This window comes from Canis lupus, chromosome 26 (assembly GCF_011100685.1).
Source record: "Canis lupus familiaris isolate Mischka breed German Shepherd chromosome 26, alternate assembly UU_Cfam_GSD_1.0, whole genome shotgun sequence".
Taxonomy (NCBI): Eukaryota; Metazoa; Chordata; class Mammalia; order Carnivora; family Canidae; genus Canis; species Canis lupus.
In genome coordinates this window covers 30,141,953-30,168,949 of record NC_049247.1, presented here as the reverse complement: position 1 = coordinate 30,168,949, position 26,997 = coordinate 30,141,953, and the positions used below count along the sequence as shown (strand labels likewise).

General features: G+C 52.6%; 2 protein-coding genes across 4 annotated transcripts in view; both read right to left on the bottom strand.

Annotated features, from left to right (window-relative positions):
• Nucleotides 1-350: 350 nt before the first annotated feature.
• Nucleotides 351-4,229, bottom strand: SLC25A1 (solute carrier family 25 member 1). The gene is given in 10 exon segments (XM_038575909.1): nt 351-1,747; nt 1,960-2,033; nt 2,115-2,230; nt 2,430-2,499; nt 2,501-2,535; nt 2,698-2,782; nt 3,247-3,385; nt 3,485-3,584; nt 3,730-3,837; nt 4,103-4,229. Coding segments are annotated over 10 exon segments (927 nt in total). The 5' UTR covers nt 4,188-4,229; the 3' UTR covers nt 351-1,632.
• A 674-nt stretch (nt 4,230-4,903) lies between these two features.
• The window catches only part of CLTCL1 (clathrin heavy chain like 1), a 95,046-nt gene continuing 72,952 nt past the window's right edge, over nt 4,904-26,997 (bottom strand). For 2 of the 3 annotated variants that reach the window (XM_038575907.1, XM_038575906.1), the window contains exons 20-32: nt 26,615-26,798; nt 25,363-25,555; nt 24,591-24,748; nt 20,138-20,302; nt 18,096-18,203; nt 15,480-15,647; nt 15,250-15,399; nt 12,800-12,931; nt 11,732-11,842; nt 11,334-11,504; nt 8,270-8,491; nt 6,221-6,296; nt 4,904-5,437 (exon numbers count right to left, since the gene is read on the bottom strand). In XM_038575907.1, the coding sequence (XP_038431835.1) occupies nt 5,319-5,437; nt 6,221-6,296; nt 8,270-8,491; nt 11,334-11,504; nt 11,732-11,842; nt 12,800-12,931; nt 15,250-15,399; nt 15,480-15,647; nt 18,096-18,203; nt 20,138-20,302; nt 24,591-24,748; nt 25,363-25,555; nt 26,615-26,798 (1,957 nt within the window). In that variant the 3' untranslated portion in view covers nt 4,904-5,318. Of the gene's footprint in view, nt 5,438-5,656; nt 5,697-6,220; nt 6,297-8,269; nt 8,492-11,333; nt 11,505-11,731; nt 11,843-12,799; nt 12,932-15,249; nt 15,400-15,479; nt 15,648-18,095; nt 18,204-20,137; nt 20,303-24,590; nt 24,749-25,362; nt 25,556-26,614; nt 26,799-26,997 lie in introns of all 3 variants that reach the window. The other variant, XM_038575908.1, reaches the window with a different exon arrangement.

The following is a 26,997-nucleotide window of genomic DNA, read 5'->3' as shown; positions in this document are numbered from 1 at the left end:
GGGCCTGCATGCCCTGGTATGTGTGTGGGAGACAGCCGCTGGCCTCAGGGGGCAGGCAGGCTTTGCTGTGGGGCTCGTTCTCCTCAATTGTGGCTATGATTGGTATCTCCCAAGAGCACCAAGTGTGCACTGCCCAGTCCTTCAAAACCATTTTCCTTGTACCCCTATGCCTACAAGTGTTCCTCGGATCTTGGCGCTGTGGGAGGTTGCGGGGGCAGGGCACTCTCCCCTAAAAGGAGCAGCTCTAAGGACCAGACCTGCTTACTGAGAGGCTCCTGTTGGCAAGTTATTTCCCAATCTGAGCCAAACCCTTGAGTGACTCTTACCCATAGATCACTTGGACAGCAAAGTACCTTCTGCCCCTGCAGTCAGAGGCCCTGGTTTATTCCATCCTGCTCTCGGATCTCTTCCACTTGGCCCTGGGTTGTGGTTCCCAGCTTCTGATCTGGGGGCGAGGTGGGGTCCTGGGGCCCTGGTTGGGCGGTTCTACTCCCTGCTGCCCCACAGCAGCTGTCTCTTAGCCAGGGTAAAGAAGTGAGCAAAGCCCCCCTGCTCAGAGCCTCAGAAACTGGATGCCCCAAAGCACTTCCCTACAAGCAGACCACAGAGAAACTGTGAGGGAGTAAGGTATGCGGGGCCATAGGCTGAGGGGCAGTCAAGGGTCCTGGCGTGCAGTCTCCCAGGCCCAACCCCTGGGGATGGGCAGTTCTCACTCTGTTCACTCAGTGCTGCCTGCCAGGTGACCCCAAGGGCATGTCTACTAGCTGACCCTGCAGAACCTTGCCCAAAGGCCACAAGCATGGCCTGGAGAGAGTCCAAATGTTCCTTGGCTTCATGGAGCCAGGCCTCTTGGGAGCTGACGCTGTGGCCACAGCTGGCTCACCCACCAGCCTGCCTGCTGCCCTCCTTCCCTGTACTCCTGCCACTGTCCTCTGGTGAGGCGGTGGGCCTGCTCTCTGCAGAGGCACAGCCATTGTTATCCCATAGATGGGCCCACACAGGGACAGGAGGCTGCGACAGGATCCGGTTTATTCTGCCTTGGGAGGGTGGTCCTGAGAGTGGCGGATGCCACCCTGTCCCGGGCGGAGGGAGGGCCCAAGGGCCAATTAAGGCCAGTGGCGGGAGAAGCAGGGGGCATGTAGCCCCTGGAATGCGGTGAGGCCAGGCTGAGGCCCGGAGGCAGCTGTGGTAGGCTGGAGCAGGTGCCCCTGCTGCCCAGGGTGGAAGGCACCGGGCTGGGACCGGGCCATGGCTACAGGGCCGTGGACCCAAGCCACATGGGCACCCCGGGAAGCGGGGCACAGGGTCACTTGACACTGAACATGAAACACAGGCACACGGCTCATGAGTAAGCACATGGACAAGTGGGCACAGATTCAAAGGCCAGACGGATACCTAACCTTGGCCAGACACATGGACACAATAGTGGTGTCATACACACCACAGGGGACGTACGGCACTAAGGGACATATGGACTCGATGGCTACAGGGGATAGACCCAGGCCATGGAGTGCAAGGAACAGGGGAAAGGGGCCTTTTGGCACGACTGCACTGGAATTGTGAGAAGAGGGCAGTGGGAGTACTGGTCTGGAGGCACCTGGGGGCAGCCCCCATGCAGACCCCCTCAGTGACTCAGTCTGTCTTCCATACTTTGTTGAGTAGCTTCACCACTTCATCGTAGATGACAAACACGATGGCCACATCCAGGCAGACCCGGCCCAGGCGGGGGATGGTGCCCTTGTAGAATCTGGGGTTGGAGGGGAGAAGGCAGATGAAGAATTGTCCCTGGACAGTGAGGATGGTCCAGACACCAGAGGGACAAGGGCAGGAACCTAAAGGTAAAGACTCCCTGGAGGATAGCCTGGGGCTGGCAGCAGTTATGGGGGGAGGCCCAGGTAGAAGGCCGGGGAGGGCCTGGAGTGGGGACTACAGCCCTGGCCCGCCCCCTGCCACACTCACGCCTTGAGCCCCTCATTCCTCAGGATCTGCAAGCCACAGTCCCATGTATTCCGGTATTTGTGCGCCTCCAAGCCCTGAAGGACAGCAGCATGCCACAGGGGGTTCAGCGGCTAGCCTGTCACAAACTCCTACCCCCTTTCTGGCCCCACCCTTACCTGCATGCGAGTCTTGATCACATCCAGAGGAGTGTTCCCGAAGACACTGGCTGCACCAGCCACAGCTCCAAACACTCCAGTGATCAGTGGGTTCATGGGCTTGTTGGGGTTGTCCCCTGGGTGGGGGTAGGGTTTCAATCAGAAAGTGATAGGAAGTCAAAGGGGAGGGCTCTTCAGGGCTGGGGAGGAGCATGGACCAGAGCCTTTGAATGTGGGGGCCCCAGGAGGTCCTGGCCAGGAGGATTGAAGAGAAGGAGCCTAACCCAGAGTGGCTGGAGGTAGGGTCTTGGGGTAGCCGACCCAACAGATACATACCTCTGTACCAGTTACGCAGGGAGGTCATGACGAAGAAGCGGATGGCCTGGTTAGATCCCTGCTTCAGCACAGGTGGCTGTGAGGCCCTGGTAGGTCCCCTTCAGCCCTAGGGGCAGACAGACATGGGAGTCATACTGGTGTCTTCCAGGCCCCAGTCCGGGGAGTCGGGGGAGTGGCGCATTAGAGCACCAAAGTAGGAAGGGGGAAATGCAGGCCAGTCTGGCCAAGGTCCCTCGGCCGACCTGAGGAGGAAGGCATCATGGCTCACCTTGTTCCCGCACAATCTCCCGGACCCCATGGAAGAATCCTCTGTACTTGGGTTTGGGAGAGGTCTGGTCGTGGATGAACTTCACCTGTGAGAGGGGAGCAAAGGCACTGGTTCTCAGGATTCCACTGGAAGGGCATGCTTCACCCTTTGCCTTGCAGGCAGGCCCAGGGCCCAAACAGCAGATCAAGGTTGGAGGTGCAGCTCTTTACCTGGAAATAAGGCCACCCAAGGCCACGAAGGGACACAAGGCCCCAGGAAACAGAGGGCTGGCCAGTCTCTGCAGTTGTATTTGCTGGTTATTTCCCACAGCTTAGGCAGGAAACATGCATTATCTTATGTTTTCTGTTTATAAAAGTGTTGTTAAAAATCCTAATGTCACTTGCTCCATTGCCTTTAGGACAGAGTCCAGTCTACAGCACACTTCCTGCACCCAGCTCCCTAGGCCTGCCCCCTGCACGCCTTGCCAGGCTCCATGGAGCACAAGAGCAGACTGGCCCCGGCCACCCCAGCATCCCTCTGCACCCCTCTGCACCCCCTACCCCTCCTCACCTTGATGGTCTCCATTGGGCACACGACCACCACAGCTTCGGCGACGCCGGCACCCAGGCCGCACAGCAGCCCCCGGGTGCTGTCCAGGCGTCCCTGGGGATCCCGCATGTGGTTGCTGAGGAACTCAAACATCCCGAACCTGGGGACGGGGGTGGGTGGGGGTGGGGCAGTGGGGTGAGAGGGGCTGCAGCCGCCCGGGGTGCCCTCCCTCGGCCGCGGCCGCCCCAGCCCGCCTCACCTGACGGCCGCTTTGGGGATGGAGCCGTAGAGCAGGGAGCTGAGGCCTCGATACAGGCCCAGGACGCCATGGCTGCGGACGGTCTGCCGCACGCAGTCCCCTGGAGGAGGGGGCGTTCAGCGACCCCAGCCGCCCCGAGACCCGCCCCCCGCGGCCCGCCAGGGCTGCTCCCGCGCGCAGGGGCCCGCCGTGCCGGAGCCGCGCCGCCCCTCCCCTCCCCTCCCGCGCCGCAGCGCCCTACTCACCGATGCCCCGGTACCGCGGAGGGTGCGAGCGCTCGTCCAGCTGCAGCTGGGTCTTCACGTACTCGGTGGGGAAGGTGATGCAAATTTCGATGCCGCCCGCCAGGCCGCCTGAGGGGACCAGGGACCCGGCCCTGAGACCCCCGCCCGGCGCCAGGCCGGCCCGCCCAGACCTTGTCCCGCGCCGGCGGGGAAGGGGAGGGCCCGCGGCGGCCCCCGCCCCACCCACGTCGCCCTGGCCCGTGGGGACCCGGGCCGCGCCCCCCGCCCGACCCGGAAGTGGGGCGGGGCCTCGGTGTCCCGGGCCCACCCGGAAGCGTGGTGGGGCCGACGGAGGGGGCAGCCCGGGGGCCCGTGTGCCGGGGAGGGGGCCCACCTGCCAGGATCGCCTTCCCCGGGTGCGTCAGCTTGGCCTTCCCGGACGCGGGCGCGGCGGCCGCCAGGGCGCGGGGCGCGGCCATAGCAGGCGGGGAGGCGGGGAGGCGGGGAGGCGGGGCGCCCGGCGTCGGCCTCGGGTCCGAGCCTCCTGCTCTCCGCGCTCGGTCCGCGGCGGCGGCGGCGGCGGCCGGTTATGGCCCGGGGGGCGGGGCGGTCGCGTCAGCTCCCGGGCTCCGCCCCGCGTGGTCCGAGCCGGGCCCCGCCCCCGGCCCGCCCCGCGCCGGCCGGGAAACTGAGGCCGGGGCGGGGCGAGCGAGGCAGGCGCCGGGGCGGGGCCGGCAGCCTAGCCAATGGCCGAGCACAGAGACCTTGGGAGGCGGTGCTGTGCCCCGGCCTGGAGCTGCGGGTCAAGGTGCAGTTTCTAAAACCCGCCCCGGCCTCTGGCACAATCCGGCACGGGAAGGAGCTTGTCTCGTGGTCTTTGCCTCGGCCTGAGCGGCTGGGTCCCCGGGAAGTCGCGGGCGGAGAGACGCGCAGGCCCTCCCCCAGGACACACGGGGCTCGTCCCGTTCCCGGTGCTTCAGGGTTTGGCATTCCGACACCCAACGGGCAGTGCAGCTGCCCTTCCCCCTACGGTATCTAGAGCTCCATGGGGAGCACGCAGGAGAAGACCCCCGGTGCACCCTGGCTATCCTCCTCCTGCGCGGCTTCTTCCCCGAGCAGACGCAGGTCCCCATCCCAAGAGGCCCCAACAAATCTTTTGTCCCCTACCACCCACACCAGCACCAAGCAGGGAAGCTTTGCCTTGATAAACCGACTTTAATATTCATGATCGGTAGGAGGCTCAGGGCCAGGTTAGAAAGTCTGTTGTCTGCAAAGGGGCCTGGAGCCGGCAGATTCGCCAGTGCAGAGCGAAAACTGGGTGCCCCTCCCACCAAAGGCGGGGAATCCCTGATGAGAACTCCCCAGGAATGCTGGCTCCAGCCAGAGGGCCTGGAGGCAGGAGTCCACCAGAGCTGGTCGTCTTGTGCAGTCAGTGGCTACCCTGGCCGCCCCAGGTGTGAGGATGGTTCACAGGCTGCCATCACTGGGCCTCAGCAAAAATAAATAATGTCCAGGTGTCCCCGCCTCCCATCAGGATCCTCTGTGCTTCTGAGGTGACATACTCCTTGAGGTCAATAACCCCATAGAGTTGTGTAGCCACTGAGCGCCCACTACACGCTGAAGCCGTACACAGGAGGCTGGGCGAAGGCAGGTGCAGCAGTATATCCATAGGGGAAGCCAGCAGGAGCAGGGCCTGCAGCAGGGCCTGCTGTCAGCATCAGCTGCTGGCCTGCAGAGGGAGAAGCAGAGTTAGGTAAGCAGAGCTCCTGCTGCCCCCAAGTGGCCAGGGGCCCGAGGAGCAGGGTCACAGACCAGCCCTGACCACCCAAGGCTCAGGCACTGGAGAACAGGTGCCTGGGGGCAAGGACAGTAGGAGCTGCTATTGTGGGAGCAGCCACAGAGGCTGGCCAGGCTAGGGGGTAAGCTAGTCCCAAAATGGGACACTTACTTAGCTCAAATGGCTGGGTCTCAATCATGCCCATCAAAATCTAAAAAAACCAGATTGACATTAATGGTGGTGGTAGGGGGTCACAATGATCGTGAGGACACAGTTGGTGGGAGACTTGAGACTAGGCTCACGTGCTGTGTGCTCACACGACACCCTCAGGCATTTGTTAGCCCTGCAACACACTTCAGACCCCAACCAATCTGTCTGCTCAAAGGCCAGGCCATCCAGACAGGCTCTCAAGTCAAAGCCAGCAGCAGCCTTGCTGCCCGGAGCCAGGCAGAGCAGTGCACAGCAGCAGACCCGAGTTAGGCAGTTGCTAGGCAAAGGAGCAGGCAGGGGCACCTTCGCAGAAGGCACGTACCCTCCGAAAAGGGAGGACGATGGCTGTGCACATTCCTGGATACACTGACCTCTTCACACCCAGCAGCTGTTGGGTGCTTCTGTCCCCCACCCTGTCCATTCCCTCTCGGATCTGAAGCCCAGCCAGGGAAGGACACTATGAATCACCTTCCCTCTCTCCCCTCCCTAGGGACAGGGGACTAGGGGCAATGGGGGACCACCTACCAAATAGGAGAGGGGCAGGCTCCACCACATGCTCCTCTCGCTTGCGCAGGCTCTCTGAGGCGTCTAGTCTGTCTACCTGCAAAGAGGTGAGAGCACTCAAGTGCTTGCCTGCCAGGCCGTGTTCAGTCTGGGTCAGGAGGTGAATGTGGGGCAGGGAGGTGGCACACAGCCTCCAGCAAAGTCAGAGTGGGGGATGGCTGGAGGGCAGAGGCTGTACCCACAGTGACCACTGCCCTGCTCCACAAGAAGGTGAAACCTCTATAACTGGGTAGGACATGGAATGGCCAAGGGGGCCCTGGTGACCTCTGGCTGTTGTTCCAGCCCAGTGCTTTCCAAGCAGGCACTGGGCTGCCTGGTGCATCAGAGCAGTGGCCAGTGACTGCAGGCTGCATGTGCGGCACGACTCATAGGGCTAGGTCCTCCTCTGGATCAGGGACACTGCTAAGACAACGTAGCACTTCCTACATCCAGCTAGTCCAGGCTGCCCTGCCCCCCTTCCTGAGGAGATCAGTCACTTGACATGTAGGACATCCCACCTGGCAGGGAGGATGAGCCACCTCAGAGAGAGGGGCAGCAACAGCCATCTGAGGACAGGCTGCCTCCTTGCTCTTCCTTGAGGCTTCAGCAGGGGCTGCCCATGCAGTACCCACAGGCTGGAGCAGACACACATATGGGGAGGGAACAGAGCAAGGCAGTGCCAGGGGCCTGCAGGGCAGACAGCACTGTGTGTCTGGGGCATCCCTCCTACCCCTTTGCCACCCCCCACCCCCAAAACAAGAAGAAATTCTTGTGTGCACTTGGGCCCAGGAGGGATGAGGCCAGGTACCAGAACATTAGCAGAAACAGCCCTGTTACTGGCCCCGTTACACCCCCTTCCCCTTCCCTCCTTGGGACCAGAGCTGAGGGGAGGAAGGAGCAAGACAGTGCAGGAGACTGGCAATCCACTCTCTTCCTTCAGCTAGCTCACACTCAGACTGAGATCTAAGCTAGGCCTGCCCTCCACTGAGAGAGCCAGGGGGTTCAGAGGTGTGAGCAACAACTTTCCTGCAGCCTTAGAAACAAACCAGACTAGGTGACAAGGGTCTCTGGACAGTGGCTCAACTAGGCCCCAGACAGGAACTCCTAGGGCTTCAACACACAGGGAGAGCTAAAATCAGACACTACCACCTCATTAAACAGCTCACCAGCCTGCAAAGAAAGCCAGAGTAGGATGCTAGGGCCACTAAGTGACATCCGGAATAGTAGAAGCAATTTACTGAGACATGAGTATGGCCCTGGGGCCAGGAAGATGTGGGTCTGAGCCCAAGTCTTCATCAATCAGCTTTGGACCCAAACCCATGACTACAGCTGTAGAGGGGATGATTACCTACCCGTCAAGGTGTTGCCATTCCTACTAAGTGCTCAGCAAAAGGGGGGTTACCATGACAGGTATGCCAACAAATGCACCCCAAACTCCACTGGAGGTGCGCTGAAAGGTTAATAGACCATATGGGGATGGAGCCCATGGGCTGTGTGCTGGTGCCTTGCTATTCTCACATCACAAAAACCCTGGGCTGGGGATCCCTGGGTGGCGCAGCGGTTTAGCGCCTGCCCTTGGCCCAGGGCACGATCCTGGAGACCTGGGATCCAGACCCACGTCAGGCTCCTGATGCATGGAGCCTGCTTCTCCCTCTGCCTGGGTCTCTGCCTCTCCCTCTCTCTCTGTGTGACTATCATAAATAAATTAAACAAACAAACAAACAAACAAACAAACAAACAAAAAAACCCTGGGCTGTGGGCAAGCACATAGTGCACAGGAGAGCTGATGTAAGGGGAAGAAGTGCTTACTTCTATCCAGAGGCCCCCAAGGTGATTTTCTAGAATAAGTTAATGTTGGGCAGAAAACCACTCAACTGTGAAGGCAAAAGGCCCCTCTTCAAGGTGAGAGGGGCTGGTTGGACAACTTGGGCTGGTCCCACACAGGCCACTGGCTACCACATGGCCTCTGTGGACCTAGGCTAGCGTCACAGCCGAGCTACATGGGGGATCCAGGGCAGAGCCTGTACTTACTTTGCTAAGGTACTCTCTCATCACCTGGATGAAGTAGGGCATGGCCAGGTCCACAAGGTTGTGTCTCCAGGCCAGCTCCAGCACCACATCTGGGGGAAGCAGGTCATAGCAGGTGAAGAGAGAGGCTGCGAAGCACTCTCGCTTGCCCTCCTCCAGGAACCACTGCAGCAACTTCTCAGCCAGCTCAGCATCCCTGGATTCTGCAGCATGCTGCATGGCATCCTGCAACCAAGGCAGACACACAGCTCAGGTCTGTCCTGCCCGAAGCACATTCTGGATCGGCAGGACATCCTGGCCCGTCTAAAATAAAGAATTATACCCACCCAGTGAATAGTCACCAGCAAATTAGTGATTTCAATTTTCTAATCACAATGATAAGAACTGAACAGCCTAAACTGCCAGTGCGTGCGTCAGCTCCTCGGACCCTCCAACAGCCCTCTGTAGCAGGTATCCCACCATCTCCTTGAGGACCTGAGACCGAAGCCCGAAGATGAGGCCTCTCAGCTGACAGGCACAACCAGTCTCAAAGGCATTCTAGTTGCCTACTAATTGCTGACTGCCATCATGGTCTCAGCTCCTTGCCTGCTCAGTCCTCTGACACGAACCTCTGAGGTCTGTTTGGGAGACTCTCCCATGGGACCCAACATCCTGTAAGCTAGCTCTGTGGAGGCCCCCCTCTGGATCCTCCTCCTAAAATGATCCTCTCCCACCTGCTTGTTGCTGTCTGCTGAATCCTGTGTCATCCCCACGCTGTTCCTATGAAGGCAACTGGCCTTTTTATGGCAGGGGTGCAAAGTCAGCGGAGGCTCAAGTGAAAGCTCCAGGACGCCTTCAGGTCTCCTTGGACCTCTGACACCAATGCTGTCGCTGCTCGGCACTTTCTCTGCATGTCCTCCAGTCCAGCAGAGCCCACCCTTGGTTGGCTCATCTTCAATGTGCACCTAGAATTTGGCACTTCTCTCCCTCCACAGGCCTGGAGACCATCTCACAAACCCTCACAGCCTCAACTGCCTTCATCAGAAAGTGGACGTTTCCAGAACCCTTGTGCTTCAACTGTCTACAATGGCAATTTCCTAGAGGATTCAGGTGCAGTGAGGCCCACAGATGATCTCAGTCTGTGCCCTCCTCCTGCAGCCTAGAACCAAGCTTGATTCTCTCACACCTTCTTACTTCTTGTAAAGTAAGACCTGGCCCATGTCACTATTGGGGGACTTCTCTACCTTGTCCCCATCCCTCAACCTCCCTCCCAAACTACTGGCAGCACTTGCCAGGGCCCTGCTCCAGGCCCTCGCCCTGTCCTTCATCATCTCCAGCCTGTGACTATACCTCTGCAGGCTCCTGTTCTTCACTTGTGGGCGTGAGGTATCTGTGAACCTATTGTCTGTTCACACACCTGAGTATGGGCCCCTAGCCCTCACCTTCCCATGTCCTGATACATTTCCTCATGCCCCACCTGTCCCGCTGTTCCTCAACAATCCCAGCCTCCAACGTGAGTTACCACCACCTCTACTCCACTGGCTTCTCAGGTAGAGTGAATACACCTCAAAGTGGCTACCCCTAACAGCCAAACGCCCACTATGCTTTTACATCCAAGCTCTGCAATCTGGAAAATGTGCTTCTTATTCCTTTATGACTATTCCAGAAGCTAGCACTGGCCACTCACCAATCCCTCCAGGTGGCACACTGACCAACCACTCACTCAGGACTTCCATGTAGGGCGGGCTCTACTGCTAAGGCATGGCTGACACTTGCATATGTGTATGGGGTGGGGGCCTGTGCATTGTGGGCCCTTCTAGCACACAGTGGCCTCCACTTACTAGATGTATCATCACACCCCCAGGTATGACAACCAAACATCCCCTGGGGGTCAGAATCGCCCTCGCTAAAAACCAGGGCACTGGAAAGTATGCCCACAACTTGCTGCCTATGGCTTTGTCCTTGTGGATTCTCTTCCTGGCACACATTGCTCTGAGTGGGACTGCTGGCTGAAGTGGACAGATGCCCTTCTGGCAGTTCTCATAGCACTGCTTGCTCACTCACTCACTGACTGAGTGATAAGGGGCTGCACTTTCAAGACTCTGGTATGCACACTGGCAGGATGGGACAGCTGGGACCCCTAGATGGGGGCAGCTTCCCACTGGTGTGTTGGAGCCCCCACTGCCGCCTCCCAGCACCAGAGCCTGAGCACCCTGACAAATTGTCTCAGAGTTCCCTTTGCAGGAGCTCTGTCAGCATCTGAGGTAACACCATGAGCACTGTCACTAAAAGAGAGGACATGTCACATAACAGTCCCAAACTGGAAGTAACAATTGGGATGAAGCTTGATGTGCCCCTGATATCCAGGGTTCTCTGGCCTCAGCCAATGTGCTCTGAGGGAGATGCCTGTCCTCGTCCTAGAAAGGAACTCAGGAATGACAAGGACAGTTCTGGGAGTAACATCTTTAGGTCAAGCTCATGGCTTGGGAAAAGGCTCTCCAGAAGCTCCTTGCATGGGGACCCCCTGGATATCAGCTTAGCCACACAGCACATTACAATAATGGCCCTCTCATGCAACTGCACTTTACCCCACTGGGGAGATGCTGAGGCCAGGTGGAGCAAAGGGCCTGAGACCTCTCCAAGCAGCCCACCCTGGCTGCCAGATGCCCAGATCTGGATCCAGACCCGAGGGTGGTACCAAGCCACCACTCAATGGCAGAAATAAGTATTGTGAATGTGATTTTCACTTTGGAGTCTTTATTCCCCACATTTTTTTTTTTAATTCCCCACATCTTGATGGATAGAAAGCAAAGTAGGTGCCAGGTGAATGCTGCCACACTCTGCTTAGGGAAGAGTGAGACTCACAAATACCTGCCAGGAAAGACTGAACTCCATGGGAGCTAGTCTTCTGATCCAAATAACCGTGAAGAGGCTCTATGTTAATGATAGATAAGGATCCTAACCCTGTGTTCTACAAGCACATCTCCCTTAACTTCATCCTTCTTGTCCCCACCATGAGGGTCTCCTGGGAGGGGGTGGTGGTCATCAGGAAGCACATGGGGGGTGGATGGAGCACTGGGACACTAACCTTGTAGAGATGGTCCTTCTTGCAGAGCTCCACACTCTGGGCCCACCGGCTGTTGCCCTTGTATAGATAAGCTGCAATGCGCCTGAACTCAATCAGCTGGTGCTTCTCCAACCGCTGTGCCAGGGCGATGTTGTCAAAGTTGTCGTAGGCATCGATAGATGCCCTCAAACCCTAGGAAGACCCAGCCTTTCGTGGGTGAGGGTCACAGTGGAATGGACAACCAAGAATTACTCCCTGGCAGTTGCTGCCACCATGACCTCAAAAGGCCCCTTCCCATCTCCCTCTGGTGGGATCCATGACCACTCCTGTGCAAGGTCAGCCTTTGGGGAAGAAGGCTGGTGTGGAGAAGGGCTCTCCAGTCCCTGAGCGCCCAACATGGCTGCTTCCCTCACACCCACCTGGTAATCCTCCTCTTCCGTCAGTAGGTGGTTGAGAGCCTCATTCACACTCTTGTTGTTGTGGCTCTGGACTGACCGCAGGTAAGGCTTCACTAGGGGCAACTGGCCTGCCTGACGAGTCAGGAGAATGGTTAGGGTACTCAGGCAAGTCATCAGGGCACTAAGCTGGGGGCCCTGGGACACACTGATGGGCCAATGCATACAGCCTAGCTCCAGGTCTCCTTCTGGACACCCACAACTGATATGCTCTACACATACTAACACATGAAGGGCTGTCTGGGTTACTAAACAAATACCATTTCATCTATGGACATTTTGGTGGAAGTACAAAGCTATATCTGAAACCTAAAGCGGTTTGATACATTTAATTTTTATATTTGCTAAGGATCAATTTAATAAACTACTCATTAAAGGATCCCTGAGTGGCTCAGCGGTTTGGCGCCTGCCTTTGGCCGGGAGCGTGATCTTGGAGTCCCAGGATCAAGTTCCGCATTGGGCTCCCTGCATGGAGCCTGCTTCTCCTTCTGCTCGTGTCTCTGCCTCTCTCTCTGTGTCTCTCATGAATAAATAAAAATCTTTAAAACAAAACAAAACAACTATTCATTAAGGAATGAGTGCCTGGATGGCTCAGTTGGTTAAGTGTCTGCCTTCGGCTCAGGTCATGATCCCAGGGGCCTAGGATTGAGGCCTGTGCTGGGCTCCCTGCTCAGCAGGGGGTCGCTGCCTCTCCCTCTGCTGTTCTCCCTGCTTGTGTGCTCTTTCTCTCAAATAAATAAAATCTTTTAACAACAACAACAAAAACTTTAGGGACGCCGGGGTGGCTCAGTGGTTGAGCATCTGCCTTTGGTTCAGGTCATGATCCTGGGGTCCTGGGATGGAATCTCACAACGGGCTCCCCGCGGGGAGCCTGCTTCTCCTTCTACCTGTGTCTCTGCCTCTCTCTGTGTGTCTCTCATAAATAGATAATAAAATCTTTAAAAAAAGAAAAAAATTTAATTAAGAAACTACCATTCAGATGACCTTGGCCCAACACACCCTTCTCTGGCCCTGGGATGCTGGCTGACTCACCTTTGAAAAGAAGCCAACAGTCCGGGTATGGTCTAGCCGGGGCGCCAGCACAAGCAACAGGTCATTGAGGAGCAGAGGTTTGTAATCCAAATAGAACTGAAGGGCTTTATAGTAGAGCTCCACATTGGCAACCTGGAGGTGGGGACAGAGCTGAGGGTTGGCCTCTGTCAATCTCCAGACTGCCCCACCCACGTGTCTTAGATGCAGCATACTCTACTGTAACTCCTGGTATTTGCTCAAACGTACTTTATTAGCAAGGCTTGTTGTGAACGCCCCTTTTAAGACCACATACTCCCTCCCAACATGCCCCCTTTCCTACTTCTGACATTTTTCTCCTCAGCACTTGCCCCTCAATGACCTAAGAGGCAGACGTTTGTTTCCTACCTTGCCCTAGTATTTGACAGAGGTCGATGCCCAACGAATAATTTCTGTTGAGTGAATGAAAGAGGGGTAACAAGCCACGATAAATCCAAACACCAAAATGTGGTTTTATCCAAGCAAGAGTCCCTCAGTCCTCCCTGGATGTGCAGCCTGAGCTGTAAACAAATCCATAACACATCCTATTATGTCTACATTGCTCTCAGGTAAGACGCCATGGTGCTCAGACTGGGCACCCTGGTACACAGAGGAGGAATGAGTCACTCCAGGCTGACCCTGTCTATTTTATGGATGGGGTCACTGAGGTTCACAGTGATGACATTAGCTCAAAGTGACAGAGACAGCAAATGGCTGAGATACAACCCAGGCCTGTGTCACCCCTATCTGGCCCTCCACCGCTCAGTCTTATGGTCAGGTGATTCTGAAGCTCTCCTGTTATGTGCCCAGAATGCCAGCAATGTCCTCTCTGACAGGTACCATTCCAGCTGGTGTCCTCTACCTCCCTTTCTCCTCCACATGTGACCTGACAGGAGGCTCACATGGCAGACGCAGATGCACCAATGTGTTGCACCAAGAACAGAACTCAACTGTCAACTGTGTGAACACTATTTTGCCACAAGAAATGGTCTTGTCTGCAAGCATGAGACCTAGGGCCCAAGATGCCATGATGCCCTCCGTCTCTCCTCTTATCCTGACCTGAAGCTTCTTATCCTGACCACCATCCAGGTGGACTGAACTCGGGTCATGGGCCACATCAGCTGCCTGGACAACTTAGAATGCTCCAGATACCACTAAGAAACAGAAAGCACTGCCACCTCAACCATGGCACATCATCAATTTTAAAATGCACCCTGATTATCATTTGAGTTCAATGTGAAAAAAGCACGCCTAGAATTGATCAGGTGTAGGTTTTCCAGCATGGCTTTCACGTGCTGGGGGCACAGGAACGTGAACTCCGGCCACCCTTCCTCAGCAACCTGCAGACCTATACAGGGTGGGACATCTGCAGGCAGCCACTGATTCCACATTCCACCACACTGGTATGTGAATAGCACTGACATGTGACCCCAGACACTGAGACCTGGCTAGGCATCCCACCTGTCACCCACACCTGCCCCCAGCAGCCATATGTAGAACAGAGGCAGACAATTCCCTGGACCCAGACGGTGAGGAGTTCACATGCTCCCCTGTCCCTGCCACCCTGGGAGCAGTAAGACAGACACACAGTCAAAATGCCATCTTTCACTGACAGACAACAAATGGGAAAGATCTGTAGACAAGTTACTCGTATAAGGCCACTGGGACAAAACGAGGACACTCAGAGCAAAAGACCCGGGCCTGATGACAGAAAACTTCATGTCCCTACCTTCAAACATACAGAGCTCACAGAGGAAAAGAGAGGCTTGAAAGCTGGGCCCACTCTGAGCCCAGAAACAAAACAGCAGAGGTCCACTCAGTGCTTGCACCCAGACCTGACACCTGCCAACATGAGATGGCAGCTGGGAGACTAGTTCAGCACCCTGGTTTATCCCAACTAGACTACTGGAGGGTGGAAACTCCTAGGAAGGGCAGGGACCCAGAGGCCAGCAGATCCAGGCTCAGGACTCCACCTCCACAAGTGGCTCTGAGGGTGGCAGTTTTGGGAGGAGAGATGTGAAGAAAAAATATGCCAGATGGTAGGAAATATGAAACAACAGGAAATGATATAGACAGAGTCTGGAGGTGGGCCCCAGTATGACAGGGCAGAAGGAAGAGCAAACACCAGGGTGTGGCTGTTCAGGACCGTGCATGGGAGGGAGGGAGGGAGGGAGGGAGGGAGAGTGGCCCTGGCCCCTGTCCCACCTGCAGACCAGCTATGAGGTCAAGGCCAATCACTACCCATCCGAAACATCTGTCCCCTCTGTGCAGACAGAATCCCCACCGCCCGCACAGAGGGCACAGAGACTCACGGGATGAAGGCAAACACAAACACACTCTGGGCACACATGCTGGCAGTCATCCTAGCCCCCCGACCCCCGCAGGGCAGGCTGGGCAGAAGCAGAGGGGGGGATGATGCTCAGGCACCCTCTGACCTTGGCAATGACGTCCTTGAACTGTCCTTCCCTCCAGGCGTCAGTAGGGTGATTGATCATGGTAAGGACGGCATTGTCATACTCCTCATACTTGTCATAGAGGAACACCAGCTCTGCCCAGAGATGCGCCTGCTCTGCCGCTCTCAGCACCTGCGGGGACAGCCATGGCCGAGGGCTGGGCTTGTGCCACATAGGCTCACGGCAGCTAGAACCTTGGAGGGCTACATTACCTTTGGGATGTTGACTCGGGACCAGAAAAGCTCCAGGTGCTCTGGCATCTTCTGAGGCTTGAATTTGGAGTAGAGGATGGCCAGCTCTGTGAACATGCCCATGTGGGCTCGCTCCAGGCCCAGGGCAGCCTCCAGCAGAGAGATCAGTTCCTCAAAGTATCCCCGATCCTGACAGACCGACAGACATACTTGGCGTAGGGCTAAATGTACTCGGAGTGGCCAGCCCTGCTCCCTCTCTCGTATGCGCTCTGGTTCCAGCCTGCCTGGCATGCCTAAGCTGAGTCTGACTGGGTCTCATCACAATAATGCCCGAAAATCTCCAGGGCCACCCCCAGGGGACTTCACACTCTCCTCATTGTCTTCACTCTACGGATAACCTTGCTCCTGCTTCACTGAGAAATGGAAGCCATTAGAAGCAAATGCCCGTGTTGACCCTGCCATCATCTGTACCCATGTTGTCTGCTGGCGAGCTGCTCATGTTCCTGCTTAGGACCCAGCCAACCTGGAGCCCAGGCCCCAGCACCTGCCACCTACTGAGGCTGCTAGGTCAGTAACTGTCCCTTTCTCTCTGGGCACCAGCTTATCCCTCCACAGCTTGCCTTGAGCAAACATCCTACTAATTTTCTCATCCTGAAATGCTCTCTCCTGACTCCATGGCCCCTACCATCTCTACCCACCGATTCTCTACTCTTTCCAGCAAAACTCCTCAGCAGGACCCTGCCTGGCTGACTATCCTTCCCTCCTGGGCACAGCCATCTTGTTCTCTGGAGCTGCTTCTTGCTTTACCCCAACATGCTATTTCAGCTATTCTTTATCTGCTCCCACCCCCCACCCCCCATGCCCTCACTTAAGTTGTATGTCTTTATGTTCCATCTATGTGTCAACCAATGGATCCTATTTCACTTCTCTAGCTGAGCTTCTTCTCTGAACACCCAGGCCCTGTTTCCCTCTGCCTCCCTGACACCTCTATATGAACATCCAATTGGCAGCTCAAACTTGGTGTGTCCAAAACTTAACCCTTGTCCTTCCTTCCACTAGTCTCTTTAGTCTTGCCCATGTCCACTAGGGAGAACCTCAAGTTGTTCAGGCCCAAAATAAATGGAGTCATCCTTGTCTTTTCTCTCTTAGTCATACACAATCCACTAACATATTGACTCGGTTGCACACTCAAAACTCCTGAAACCTGACCACTTCTTACCCCACACCACCCACTTCAGGGCTCTCCGGGCTGCCACCTGCACCGTCCCCCACCTGCTTATCCCCAGAAGAGTCTGTTCTCAACCTGCAAGTCAGAATAGCCCCTTATGCTCAGGTCCTGTGTCCTTCTGTGAGTCTTTCATGAGGGCCTGTGTCCCCGATCTCCCTTCCCCAGGACCCTTCCTCAAATACTTGGCATATTCCTGCCTTTGGACTCTGCTCTGGCTGCTGATTCTTCCTTCAAATATCCCCATGACCAAGCCTCTCAACTTCTCCATGTCTCCTTTCAGGAGAGGTCCTTTCAGGACCCTCTCAATAACCCCTCTGTGGTTTCACCTAGGCCCTCCTGGTCTTAGGCTCCACTGCCCTTGTTAGGCTCCAGTGCCCTTGTCACTCATCACTTCCAAACATGTGTGTTGCCTGTCAACCTCACTGAATGTAAATTCAACTGAGTGAGGGTTTTTCTGTTTGGTCCGCTGCTATCATTACCTAGAATAATGCCCAGCATATGGCAGGTGCTTTAACACCTGCTGAACAAATGAAATATTTGTTTAGTCACCAGACTGCTTCATTACTTTCCCTGTCTACTTTACAGTTTTATTTTGTGAACTTCTGTAGAATAGGAAAGTGTATGTCAAGAAAAGTCATCCAGCCTATCTTGACATTTTAGTCTCCAGTGGCACTCATTTTCACAAGGTCACAGCCCCTTGAACCCCGTGACTTGCTAAGTCCCCCCATAGTCCTTACTATACAGTCAGTGAGGGAGGCTGGGGCTTGAGTTCCATGTGACCAATAACACTGCTGAGCAAAATCAAACTTTTAGTCTTCCCTGCTACCTTCACACTTTCACACATATAGTTCCAGGATTTCCAGACAGAGGCCCAGGCCCTCAACACACTTGATGTCTGTCAACCACCTGACAGTGAAGATTAACTAGGATACCAACACGGGTAGCTCCCACTCTTCTAAGGCCTCCTGGGTTCCCTCCCCTGGACTGTTGCAGGCCCCCTGTCTCCATGGTACCTGATAATCATACCCTCTGTAGGCCACATTCTGGGGCACTAGGATGTGGGCTGTGTCTCTGCCATGACTGGCCCAGTGTTCCCGGCAAGGTATCCAAGGGTTATCCAAGCCACTGGCTGGGCTTCTGAAGGTCCAAGGACATAACAGGAGGGGAAGGGCACTTAAAACCACAAATATCAGCCAGAAGTGAGGTCCAGGATATCTAACACACCCATCCAATTTGTGGACAGGTTGTCTAGCACATGAAAAGACTTTCCCGTAGAGACAGTGCTTTGTATGACTTCCTGTGGATGTGACCCATACTAAGGGGATAAGCGACCCTCTATGTGGAGTGTTTAGGTGTTACTTGTTACCTTCACTGTTAATAGAGATAATCTCTGGTCAGAGACTAGTTACCTGGTAATAGTGTATCAGCTCCTCCAGCTCATCTGCGTGAATGACAATGTGAAGACCACACAGCTGTGCAAGGCGGAACTCCTGCCCATCCACACATGCAAAGCACACCTATGGGAGGCAAGGCCAGACAGTGTGAATGTCCCCAGACGGGGCACAGGGCCCCAACAGCTGGCTACCAAGGATGTAACTACAAATGCAGAAATACCAGCAGACGGGGTTTTTATTTTTATTTATTTTTATTTTTTTATTTATTTAATATTTTTTAAATTTTTATTTATTTATGATAGTAAGAGAGAGAGAGAGAGAGAGAGAGAGAGAGAGGCAGAGACACAGGCAGAGGGAGAAGCAGGCTCCATGCACCGGGAGCCCGACGTGGGATTTGATCCCAGGTCTCCGGGATCGCGCCCTGGGCCAAAGGCAGGCGCCAAACCGCTGCGCCACCCAGGGATCCCCAGACGGGGTTTTTAAAGTTAGATTCTGAACAAGTAAATAACTGAAAGGTGAGCTGTATGAGACTGGGAGGAAAAAATAATGAACTTTCTAATCTGCAGGCCAAGGGGATGTTTGAGACCACAGAGAGAAGGCGGCTCATGTATTACTTTTAAGTCCTGAGATGTTAAGGTCTCTTTAGGTGACAGGAAAGCTATGCTGGCATTTCAGGTTTGGGGTTTGAAAACACTTTAACAAAGCTCAAGAATAGCTGTCAATGGAGCACAGTTCATCTGAGTGCTGTTTATGTGGGAGGAGCTTATACTTTAATAAATATTTTTCTAACTGGGCTTTTGTTTTAAGATACTCTGAGGTATATACACATAAGTTCTAGGGAGTAAAAGCAGCCCCGTGCATTTCTGCTCAGAAAGACTCGAAAGAGGCCCCTGAGTTGCTCTTCTTCCTTTGTCATTTCCTTTTGTTTCTTTATTTCTAAGATTTTATTTATTTATTTATTTATTTATTTATTTATTTATTTATTTATTTGAGAGAGACAAAGACAGAGACAGAGAGTGCGTGTGCAAGAGAGCACAAGCAAGGGGAAGGGCAGAGGGAGAGGGAGAGGCGGAAGAAAACCCCTGCTGAGCAGGAAGCCAAGTGAGGCTTGATACCAGAACCGTGGGATCATGACCTGAGCCTAAGTCAGACACTTAACCCACTGAGCCACCCAGGTGCTCATAAGCTTGCTCTTCTTTCAATGGCTACAGACAGTCCTCATACCCACAGGCAGAGCTGGCTTCTCTTGAGGTTTCCCAACTTCATCTTCTATATACGCATGTGTTTTCATGGTAGATGAGGCAGGAAACCCAGATAAACAAAAATAATCCCACAACCCAGAGATAATTGGTCGTTACCTTGAGACACAATTGTTACCCACTATTTTCCCTGTGATAGAGCACCCACCAGCTCTCTCTCTCACACACTCACAAACAGAAGGGAATTACACTGGACATTCTACTTCGATTTCTCACAGAATACTTCAAAAACCTTCCCTCCTGTAACCCTGCCTATGCAGTTTGGTAGTTACAATATGTATACTATTTAACCATGCCCTTGATATTGGACATTGATGTTGATTTTAATCTTTTATTAAACAGTACTTCAGAGATTCATTGAAGCTAAATCTTTTGCACCTTTCTTTAAAACTTTTTTCTACTTACAGATACTGATAGTATCAGTGAGCTATAGATATGCCCTATCAATTTACTATAAAAGATCAACAATGCCAATTACAGTGATTACCCTGAGAATATGGTGGTTTATACAAATATCTTAAATCATGATACCACTGCTCAGACTGATAATTCCATGCTATTAAGACAGCTTCTGGGGGCTGATTGGTCCAACACGGAGTCCTCCAGGACCTTTGCTACAACCACAACTGATAGCTTATGAGATTCTCTGAGCCTTCCCCTGCTGAGAAGACTCAGAACCCTGCCTGGACAAGGCAGGCATCCAGACACATCCCATGTGGCACAACGGTGTGGAGGAAGGAAGGACAAAGGGGGAAGGCTTGAGAGACCAGTGGTCCTCTGAAGACCAACTAAGCTTACCTCCTTCCACGTGCGGGTGCTGTTGGCCTTGCGGCTGCTGTCCACTGCTGCCTGATATTCCCCGAGGTGGACCAGGGTGGAAGCTAGGCGGGCAAAGTTAGAAACGCTGCTGTACAACAGCTTGGCAGCTTCATACATTCCCTCCTCGTAACAGCGGTCTCCAACCTATGAACAACCGGGTAGCTCTGCTGAGACCTTCTTAAATGGGAAGATCCTCCAGAGGTAGTCTAAAGTTCCAATTGATAGGGTATTTCTGTTTTCAAAGAAGGTATCTTTCTGATCACACAGCAGCCTGGGCCACCACAGAGCTTCTGAAGGATGAAGCGTGACTCTCAAGCCCTGGACCCACACCTGCCTGCTCCTGTGTATGCTGGCTATCATCTCCCACAGCTGCACCCCGGTGGGCCTGGCCTCAGAGCTGTGCTCCTTGCTGCTTCTAGTCTCCTCTCCACAACAGCTGCCTACCAGAGAATAGCCTGCCAGGGATCACACACAGCCCTGGTTCTTGCTGCCATCCAAAGATCTCCCTCACTCCCTGACAGCTTTAGCTTCCTCTGAATTCCTCTGGTCTGAGGACCTTGTGTCTCTAATGGTAGCCAGTCACTGTCAACTGCCAATCCTGGGAAGCTTAGTACCAGAACCTACTCTGCCTGCCATCTCCCCTCCTCTCCAGCTCACCACCTCCAGCCCCCAACTCCTAACCCACCACTCCCATCTGCACCTGGCCAACTCTCCTCCTGGCTTGATGGCTGTTGGCAAGCCATGTGGGCTCTATCTTCACTCCCTTGGTTGTACTTGGCCAGACCCTAGTCTTGGTTAGAGCGGTTCTCTGCCAACTCCACACACCCAGGACTGCAGAGCTAAGTTCAGAGAGCTGAACTCCCAAGTGCTGCCTGGGCTCTCTTAAACTTCATGATGGTGACCCCAGAGGAACTCGTGACATTAGCCATCCTACTCCCTCAGCCCAGGTACTTGCTCCTTTCCATCATTCATTTCCTAGCTTCTCTCCCAAAATCTCCAACAGCTCAGGCTGAATGCTTGGTTCTCAGATCCTGAGGAGACAGACACAATCAGAAGATCCTGTCCATAAGCATCAGGACTGAGTCTGCCCCCTGCATCTGTGGTCCTCACCTGGCCACCTGGGCCAACTCACCTGGTACACACGATCCCAGCTCCCCTCCCCTACTCTAGGTCAGGGGCCCAGGAAGCCCTAGCAGTGATTTTGCCCTCTATCCTAAATCACTGCTATAAGCTTAAGGAATCACTACTGCTTTCCCCAGCTCCAAACCAAACCAACCAATCTTCACTGTGACCTCAGCCCAGCTATTGGCTACCACCCAGCTTTTAGCATTTCTTTTCAAGCAGTACTTCTCAGAAGAGGTGTCTGTGTGTCTTAAGAGCTGTCCCCAGTCTCTTTCTGTGCTCTCTGGAATCTGCTGCAATCAGTCTCTTGCTGATTCACCAGCAGGGTCACTGCTTTAAGTCACCAGCACACCATCTGGCTTCCCTAACACTCTCCTGGACAGATATATACTTGCTTCCCTGTACAAACCTTTGCTTTTGTCCCCGCTACCTCCAGCCATCTTCCTGCACCTGGGCTTAGGAGTGACCTAGTCTCAGGCCTCAGCTTCCCCCCACTGTACAGTGTCAACTGCACACTGAAGGCTGCCACTTTTACAGCTCTAGTTTCAAATTCTCCTTAGAAATTGGACTTCTGTACCCAGCTGGACAGACATCTCTGGATGTCAAGATTGAACTTGTCTGCATATGAGTCTTGACTGTCCTCAAGGCAGGCCTCATACAGGGCCCCACCTTGGCAGACACAAATCCATCTGTCCAAAACTGTCCCGTGCCACACATGGCACAGATGCCTCACTCCCGCTTCTCACTTAAACTCCACCTACAACCCAAGCATATCACCAGCTCTCTGCCACTCATCCCGATCACTTTCTCTGAGTGGCCATTGACTCTGGCCCGGGCTACTGAATCACTTATCTGCTCTCATTGCTTCTGTCTCTGTCCTTCAGTCTATTTTCAGCACAGCAACCAGCGGAGTTCTGTTAACCCCTAAGACCAGATCATATCCCTCCTCTGTTCAGTGTCCTCTTCCCAGACTGAAAGCCAGAATTCTGCCCATGGCCTCCAAGTCCTGACATGCCCTGCCAACAACCATCATTCCCCAGTGTTCCACCTTTGACTTAACTGAGTCCATGTTTGACTGTGCTGCTTCAGCCTCCTAGGCCACCTCTGCACTGCACTGTTCCTGCAATATGCCCAAACACTCCTCAAGGCACCCTTGAATAGGCTGTCCATGCTCAGGCCTCCTCCCCCACAGAGATGCAGACTCAAAAACTCACCTCTAGACATCTTCCTGGCCACCTGTCTAGAAGTGTACCATCCACCTCACCCACATCACCTGCCCTACACTGTCCACCCCTCCCTGCTGTACTTTTCTTCTATACATTTACCATTTAACATACAAGAAATTTCTTGAATGGATCATAAGATCTACAAAGACAGAAATTTGACTACGACTACTACTTTCACATCTGCATCCACAGTCCCTATCCTGGCACATGGAAGATACTCAAGAAAAGTTTGTTGAATGGATTAATTAATGAAGTATCATATCAAAGCACATGATCCTTTAAGACCTGTTATTGTTGACTTATAGGCAATACAGGGAAAATGAGTAAAATGACATCATGGGAATTCAGTCAGCAGAAGCCAGACTGTGGGAAACATAAAAATAGGTGGTGGGTTGGAGCTGGTTGATGTGTACTGAGCCCACCTTGGAGGACTGTGGAAGGCAGTGAGTACAGCCTTAGGGTCACCATGAACAGAGGCAAAGAACAAACAAAGCCATCTGAGTTTCCCAGGCCAGCTAGCTTTCCGGTAGGATTTACCTTTGGTGTGACCCAAAAGAGCATCTCTGGCTATGGTATTTAATGGGCTCCCCAGTTAGGAGAATTCTGTTATGAATTCAGAGGGAGATCTCGGACAAGGCTTCATTTTCTAACATCTTACTAATTTTCTGATTATAAAGACAATTTAAAAAGTTTTGGTCACCAATCAAAACAAAACTTGGCAAAACGGGCAAATGAAAGGAAAATGGAAGACTACTGCCTAAACTGTATCTTTGCTGTCACACTTGACATGTTTTTTCTAAGTACATAGATATGTTCATCATATTGTACATGCAGGTTTTCACTCAGCTGCAACTTACCTCAAAAGATTTTTCTGTCACAAACAAGGCTCTAAATACCTGTAATGGCTATATTATATTCCACTGATGGATGGTGTTTCATTATTTCCTTTTTTGGGACACTGGCTTTCAACTATTATTGGTATAAACCATGGTGCAATGATTAGATATTTATATTAAAGTTATCTGTACTTTTTTTTCTTTCTTGGGATTTATTTTTACATTTAGACCTATGAGACCCATGATTAGGAATATACATATATGTAGAACTTTTATGCATTAGATGAACTGATACTTTCCTTTGTGCTTTCTTCAACTGCTTATATGCTTAAAAACTCCTTCCTCATGGAAAGACTCAAATAGATATTTAAAACTTTTAGATAAAACCCCCTCAACTTTTACCTATAATTCTTTCATATGGAATTTTAGTTACAGAATTACATGATGAACTTTTAAGCCCTTTCAAAACTCCAACCTAATTTCCAACAGCTAATTGGATCTTACTTTGTTTTTTTTAAATTTTTATTTATGATAGTCACAGAGAGAGAGAGAGAGAGAGAGAAGAGAGAGAGAGAGAGAGAGAGGCAGAGACACAGGCAGAGGGAGAAGCAGGCTCCATGCACCGGGAGCCCGATGTGGGATTCGATCCCGGGTCTCCAGGATCGCGCCCTGAGCCAAAGGCAGGTGCTAAACCGCTGCACCACCCAGGGATCCCTGGATCTTACTTTGAAATAAAGAATCCTAAGTCCACTTTTGTGTTACTTATTTCAGTAAAGTGTGTGTATTCTTTACAGAGGGGTTAGAATATATTCTATTAACCCTTCATCTCTATCACTTTTTCTAGGGGTAACACTGTATGCCAGGAAATAGACTTTACAGTTATTTAGATCTTTCTTTTATTTAACACTTTCCCTTAAGGCTTATTTAAACATTTTGGTGTTCTTCCTACTTTAAAAAATATTTTTCCCATTATGTTATTTGATAACTGCTGACATATGGAAAAACTCTTTTACCTGGCTAGTTAGTTCACTTTGTTCTCCCATGATAATAGCTAGAATACTGGCACATAGTCCTGGCACCTTTTTTTAGGAGTATCTTTCTGATGTGCACAGCCAGGGCCCTTAACTTCCATACTAGGGACAGTAACAAAGCTGTGGCTTGTTTCTCAGGGTCAGAGATCTGGGCCACTCTAGGGAGTAATCCCTGAACCTGCCTGTAGCAGTTCACGGTCCCCAGGGCACAGCCTACCTGCTGGATGTGGGCATTGTTGGGTCCATTAATACAATCTTCTAGTTCAGACAGACGGCTGGTTTTAGCCAGGGCAAAAATAAGTTCAGTCTCTACATAGGATTCTCGGCCCTTTTTCCTGGCCATCTGTAGAAATTTAACCAGATCCTCCCAATTGTCTAAAGACAGAAAATAGAAATAGGTTAATCCAGAGCTGCTAAGTTTAAACAGGAGGCTCAGTTCCTCCCATTCTATCCTCAGGTAAGATGTTTACACTCCCACTCTGCCTTAGTGAGGGCTTGGACTCCAGGTAAGGTCTCGGAGGACTTTTGTCTGCTAAGCAGAGCCCTATCCCAGATGGGAGAGACAGAAAGAGCAAAATCACACAGGGGCTGACCCCGGGGATGGGAAGCTCTACATCATCAAGTAAAGACCTCACCAGGAGAGAGGATGCTTATTCCAGTCCCTGGAGAAGCAAGCACCAGTTAACTGGAAAGGCTAGAAGAAGCTCTGGACCTAAGGTTCTGACCTTAAAATTATTATGATAGTGCTATCCATTGTGCTTAAACTGTCCAGTCAACCAAAGAGCTAGTGTCTAGTTAACAGTCAACTAAAGAGCTAGTGTCATTAGCAGATTAATAGTAATAGATTCTTTTGGAAAACTTTTACTTAGTGGTGTCTCCAATATTTCTGGATGCGTAACATGTGCAGATTCCTGGGAAGGCCACATCCTTCTCTTGCCAGGCTTCACACCAGTGAGAAGCAGAGCCTCAAGGAGAGGAAGTTCACTTACTGCTCTTGCTGGCTGCCTGAACGACCTCTAAGTAAGAGGAAGGGTCGTCCGCTCTGATGTAGGAGTCGATGGATTCTTTCACCAAGTCTTTCTGGAGCTGGGCGCGGGCCAGCTGACTCCATACAGCAGGCTCATTACATCTCTCTGCAAACTCGTATGCTCGGTCCAGGTTTCCAATGTGCTCAATCAGGACCTAGGGGTTATAAGAGGGCACTTATTTTTTACCACACCTAGTCAACTATAGGGAGCAGATTTTTGTTCAAAATGTAGAACATTTTGCCTAAAGCTGCATGGCCATTTCAATTCAGTCCAAAGCAACCAGGCATTAAGTATTTCTCAGATGATGAATGGAAGGAAAAGATAAGACCTATACTGTACAGGAGGAAGATGCCTCATGGAGAAGAGACACTCCAAAAAAGAGAAATAAAGAAATGGGAGACAGTCAAGCTAAGCTTTTTGGTCCAGAACAAGGACATGGGAATTGCCCTTGATCCTGGTAAGACAGTACAATGGAGCATACAGGGTGTAAAAAGCCTCAAAGGAGCTACTGTAGGGAATGAAATAGCTTATCAGGAAGAAAATACCCTTGAAGGGTACTGTCATCTGGAGGCCTGGGGTGCAGCAGTTGCCCCCTCATACAGTTTGATCTCAGAGCAAGGCCACAGACCATGTATGAACCAAAAAGAGGGGTGTTTATGTCTGAGATTTCACAGGCAGGTACAGAAAAATGGTAAGGGAAGAGGCAAGGACATAAAGAATCTTGGTGAGAGAGTAATTAAAGTGATCTGTCCCATGGTTTATAATTGATTTGGAAATAAAACCAGAAAAGACCAATAGGCTGGGAGGAAACAGAGGAGGGTTATGGGAAGGGCTCTTGGTGGGGCTGAAGGTGGGCAGGAGGGCTGGCAGGACTGCTCTGGAGAGGTGACTGCTCTGGGGAGGTGAGGTAGCAGGGGGTGAAGGACTGGAACAGTCATCACATGCAAGGACCTCAGTCACCAGGGCTGATCACATGACCTGGCTTCAGGTACCCAAGTCTAGAGGAATGACCGGGGGTGACTGCCAGAGAACAGGAGTACTAGCAGAATAGGAGCCAACAGGCTGGGAAGACAGGTTACTGGTGAAGAGAAGAAAAGAGCACAAGAATCTGAGAGAGACATCGAACAGCCAGATGGGGGTGACGACAGATGATGATGAGGACTCGTGTGGCAGAGGTCACTAGGGTCTACCATGACCGCACTCAGCAGCCCACCTGGATTGCTGAGGCGTTTACATCAAACTTGCGGAAAATGGCAAAGGCCTCCTCATACAGTGCGCTGCTTACGGCGATGTTTGCAATGTCTGGGGCATCGTAGTTGTCCAGGCGGCTGATGTACTCCATGACCCGTGTGCGGTCTGCCTTAATGGCGGTTAGGATCAGCAGATTCTGGAGATTCCTTAGGAGAGGTGGTAGTCAGCACAGTGTCACAGGAATGAAAGCCACACGACACTCTTTGGCAGGTTGACCGGCCCAAGACTCTCAATTTAAAAGTATTTAAAACACACACACATGACTAATGAATGATACAACAGAATATTTATAAAGTATATGTGGTCCAAAGTCTTGAGAAAGCACCAGGTAGGAGAAATCAGAAA